We start from the raw sequence: 4,952 nt of genomic DNA on the forward strand, positions 1-4,952 counted from the left end.
AACGATCTAAATGGTTTATTATGTAAGTCTCGATTTATAAATCATCCTTGCAAAAATTCAATTCAATCCGAAACCATTTGCTTATTTAACTATCATGGTGAACTTTCATTGTTTTTTATAGAACAAAGTGTTCATCAATTTCTTTGAACTCAAGTAGATGTCTCAAAAATTTCAGATATGGCTAATATTTTGTAAGGATGATCTATGATGTGTAACTTGAAAAATAGATGGTTCGAATCATTGAAGTTCGATGTGGTGTGACTCGCAACTAATCTCCATTTTTTTAGAATGAGGATCATTTCCCTCAAAGGCCTCCTACACGCACACACACACGCACACGCACACGCACTCGCATGCACACACACAGAGGCCCGGCCCTGAGAAATTGGAGGCCCTAGGCGAGCCTTCAAATGGGGGCTCTAAAGTTCTTTGACACCCGACTTGTTGTACATTTATATGTATAAGAAAAGGTTTCGCTAAATACATGAAAATTTTCATTTCTACATAAAAAATCATTAAAATTCATATCCAAAGAAGAAAGATATGCAAACATTACTTAAATATTACACGTCTCGGGTTTTTAGACGCAAATGTACTAATTAAGTTTACGTAATCTAACTTTTCAACCAATTCTTTTTCAATTGACAAAATAGCTAACCCATTCAATCTTTCTTGTGACATAGTTGATCGAAGATACGATTTGATCAACTTTAATTTTGAGAAACTTCTTTCTGCAGAGGCAACTGTAACTCGTATGGTTAACAAAATACGATAAGCAACCCATGCATTCGGGAAACAACCATCCATTTGTCTTGTATATTTCAGCACTTCCATTGCCCGATTTATTTCCTTCGGCAAAGTTTCTCTCAAGATTCTTAGCTTTATAAATAAGTCCTTTCCATCAATATCAGAATGCTCACCATGTTTCAGAAATCCTTCAAGATTGATACAAAAACTCTTCAAGCTATCATTGTCTACATCTTTTAACTTCTTCAAATTAAACAAAAGCCCAAAAGTTTCTTCGTATTTCTGAAATTGTTCAAACCTGATATAAAGTGTAGTTCGAGCTTGATCAACTATATAAATGAAGTAATTAACTCTAAAAGCTTCAATTGCTGATTGTGTTGCCACTTCACTGGCACTTTCATTAAACTGTTTCTTTCTTTGAATGATGCGTTTCTCACTAAAAACAATCTCAATCTCCATCTCACTTGCTATTTTCTTAACTTCATTCATTGCCTCTTCAAATCCAGTTTCTCTATACCGATCAAGAACAGATATAAGCCCTTTCAATTGATCAATAGCAACATCAATATGCATGTCTTATTTTTGAAGAGTTTTGCTAACAGTATTAATAGCAAACAACAATTCATGCCAAATAATCATACCTAACAAGAACTCAAAATTCTCCAGCTCATGGATTGCTAGGGATTTGGCTTCACTCTTTGACTTATGATCTTCACTAGTATTTGCCAAGTGAATCAAAGCATCTCTTATCTGTTGAGCACTTTCTCTTATGGGTTTAACACTTTCAATATGACTTTCCCAACGAGTTTGTGACAATGGTTTGAGGGTGTGACTTCCTTGCACATGATCTGTAAAAACTTTCCATCGCTTTGTTGAGGATGAGAATAATGTATATATACGTTGTACCACTCCAAAAAAAGACATAGCTTTAGGACAACAGTTGACCATATCACAAAGTGCAAGATTAAGGCTATGACAGCCACATGGAGTGTAGAATGCTCTAGGATTTGTTTCAAGTACTCTGCTTTGCACGCCTTTATTTTTGCCTTTCATATTTGAACCATTGTCATAACTTTGTCCCCTTATTTCATCAACATCAAGTTCAAGAGTGCTCAATGCACCTAAAAGCACATCAAATAGTGCACGCTCTGTTGAGTCATGTACATTTAGAAATTCCAAGAATTCTTCAACCTTTATTGGAGTTTTTGTAACATCCACACACCTTATTATAAGAGACATTTGATCTTCGTGACTGGCATCTAGAGTGCAATCAAGTATCACTGAAAAATACTTTACTTCTTTGATTCTTGCTATGATTTCACTTTTGACCTCACTTGCCAACAGTTGTATCAATTCATTTTGAGTCTTGTGACCAAGATAATGGTAATGAGTCTCATGTGTATCAATACGCCGAATGTGCTCTTGCATTGTAGGATCAAATTCAACAATCATTTCAATCACATTTAAAAAAATTCCATTATTCTCTTCATACAGCTTCTCATTGTCTCCACAAAATGCCAAAGTAACTTTTGCAAGTCTTTTCACAACAGCAATTATCCTCCGTAACACTTGTCTCCAATGTTCTTTCTTTTTGCTGATTTGTTGCTGCACACTTGCATCAATTGTTTTACATTTTTGCAATCTTCTTTCCAATTAAATCCATTCATTCATGTAGTGAATGTGTTCCTTGCTAGTTTCATGAGTTGTAAGTCTGTGACTAATATTCTTCCAATCTTTAAAACCCTCATTATCCAAGTAAGTCTTGATTCCAATTTGCTTGAATAACTTGCAACAAAAACAAAATACTGTATCCAAAGAACATGAGTACACTAGCCACTTCCTATCTTGCGTCTCCCCATTAGGCAATTTTCTAATGTAATGTACAGAAGAAAAATACCTATCTGAATTATCTTTTGGAAATGCAACATCATCAACTCTTTTTGGACCTCTTTCCACTAACATGCCCCTAAGATTTTGATCAATCTTATCCCAATTCCCTGGATCATCAATATTCAAAGGAAAGACAATTTCATTATCTTTACCATTCTCATTAGCTTGATCATGTTCTTCAATGTCAGTCTCAATCAAAGGTTCATCTTCTTACTATTTACTACGTACCATCGTCAGATATAGGCTCACATTGCTCATCTTGCTCTTCGTTATTAGTCTTAATCATGAATTCATCTTTTTTCCCCATTATTGTCATGATTCCCTTGTTCCTCATTCACTGAACTGTCATCTTGTTTCTTGAAAAACTTACTAAGAGATCCAGCCTGAGACTTTATTAATGCTTCTTCCTTTTCCTTATTTCTTCTTTTTTGAGACCCGAGAGATACTTTATGTTTCTGTTAGTGGGCTTACTATTTCTAATAGGAGGCATGATAATCAACTCTTTTTCAATTAGGAAATCACAACCCCACAATCAATAATCAACTCAATATTTTGTAAACAACAAATTGACTGAGAAACAAACTAAAATTCAAATTTCACCCACTACCCAACACAAAAGTTTGATACAAATGACACAACACAAAACGAGGTGCATAAGAAATACAGTAAAATTCAATATCGAAACTTTGAATTATCTTGAACCAAAACTAGTTAGGAAGCAAAAGTAACCAACCTTGTTAAGTGCATCCATAATCCAATTATCATCTTGAAGGGATTTAACCACTTTGTTACGTGCATCCACAAATTCGAATTTTATAACTACAATATAGACACTTGACAAGTGAATACTCTGATTTCGCATAAACAATAAGCATTAAAATAAAAATCTTAAACCCTAGAAAAATCGAAAATCCTAATTATATTTACAAACACTCACAAATTAAATTATAGAAAAAAAAAGGCATAAGAGAAGAGAAGCATTGATCAGTGAGGTTACCTATCCTCCGCAAGTGGGAAAGAACTGAAGCTCTGCAAAGAAAATGGTTGAATTGTTGCTGAAGCTCTGCACCCCACCCAAGACACTTTGTACACCAAGTTTCAACTTTCAAGACTATTATATGATTTTATACTTAAATATTTTATTAAATTCAAACTCTAAAAATATATATATATATTATTATATATATATACACGTACTTAAGAAATATTTTAGGCCTTCCGGCCCTTTCCGAGGCCAAAAGTTGCACACCAAGTTCCAAATTTTTTTTATTTTTTATAATTTCATATTTAGATATTTTACTCAAACTACAATATATATATATATATATATATAATTGTTATTGGCATTCCAAAATTCTAGTGGAGTACGTTCCAAATTTTCTATATTTGGAAAAAAAAATATACTTGTAAAAAGTGTATGACGAGATTTTTAAAGTGTCAATAACACTTATATATATATATATTTGGGGCCCCCCCCCCGAAGTGGGGGCCCTAAGCGCCCGCCTAATCATGCTACTCCCAGGACCGGCACTGCACACACACACGTACATGCATGCACACACACACACACGCACGCAAGCATGCACGCATGTACACACGCACGCACGCACATGCACACACACACACGCACACACACACACACCAAATGGGGCACACACACACACACAAACCAAATGGGGCACACACGCACACACACACACACACCAAATGGGGCGGAACTAGTGAGACTAAAGATTTGATGTGATGTGCTGGATAGCCAGGATTGAACAAACCATGAAACCAACTATTATAAATGAATAAGAAAAACTAAAGGGTAAATTACATAGTAACCCCTCAAGTTTAAGGTCTATTACAATCTCATACAACATCTTTAAAACATTTCACTTTCATACGTCAAGTACTATTTTATTTCAAAATAATACCTCTGTTACATTTTCCATCCATTGATCTGTTAAGTGTTGATGTGGCTGCCACATTTATGCCATGTGGCTGCCAAATATGCGCCACGTGGTAAATTTTTTTTTTTTAAACCTTAATTTTCTAAAAAAAAAAAAAACTGAAACTCGCAACCCCGCACCCCCTAAGCAAACCCAGAAACCCCCTACCCCATAACAAACCTAGAAACCCGCAACCCCCCTATGCATTTCTCTGTTGTTTCCCGTCTTCTCCCTCCGTTGCCGATCAAATCCAATGATCCAAACCCCCCAACTTTTCTCTCCGCACCCCAAAACCCACTTTTCCCACCCCCCCCCTAAAACCCTCAATCCACACCCACAAATTCCTAAATGGACCATCGCCGGCCTCCCTTCACAGTC

At 35.6% G+C, this 4,952-nt stretch overlaps 2 protein-coding genes across 2 annotated transcripts; both read right to left on the minus strand.

Moving 5' to 3' along the window:
* Positions 1 to 552: 552 nt before the first annotated feature.
* On the minus strand, positions 553 to 1,320 carry LOC139196736 (uncharacterized). The gene has a single exon (XM_070823073.1). The coding sequence runs from the start codon at positions 1,318 to 1,320 to the stop codon at positions 553 to 555; it is 768 nt and encodes a 255-aa protein (XP_070679174.1).
* A 3-nt stretch (positions 1,321 to 1,323) lies between these two features.
* Positions 1,324 to 2,944, minus strand: LOC114825575 (uncharacterized). Its single transcript, XM_070823074.1, is given in 2 exon segments — positions 1,324 to 2,744; positions 2,866 to 2,944. Coding segments are annotated over 2 exon segments (1,500 nt in total).
* Positions 2,945 to 4,952: the final 2,008 nt, after the last annotated feature.

Source organism: Malus domestica, chromosome 06, assembly GCF_042453785.1.
Source record: "Malus domestica chromosome 06, GDT2T_hap1".
NCBI lineage: Eukaryota > Viridiplantae > Streptophyta > Magnoliopsida > Rosales > Rosaceae > Malus > Malus domestica.

What these genes read in the sequence shown, in the direction of transcription:
- LOC139196736 (XM_070823073.1), bottom strand. Translation starts at nt 1,320, where the DNA reads ATGCATATTGATGTTGCTATTGATCAATTGAAAGGGCTTATATCTGTT.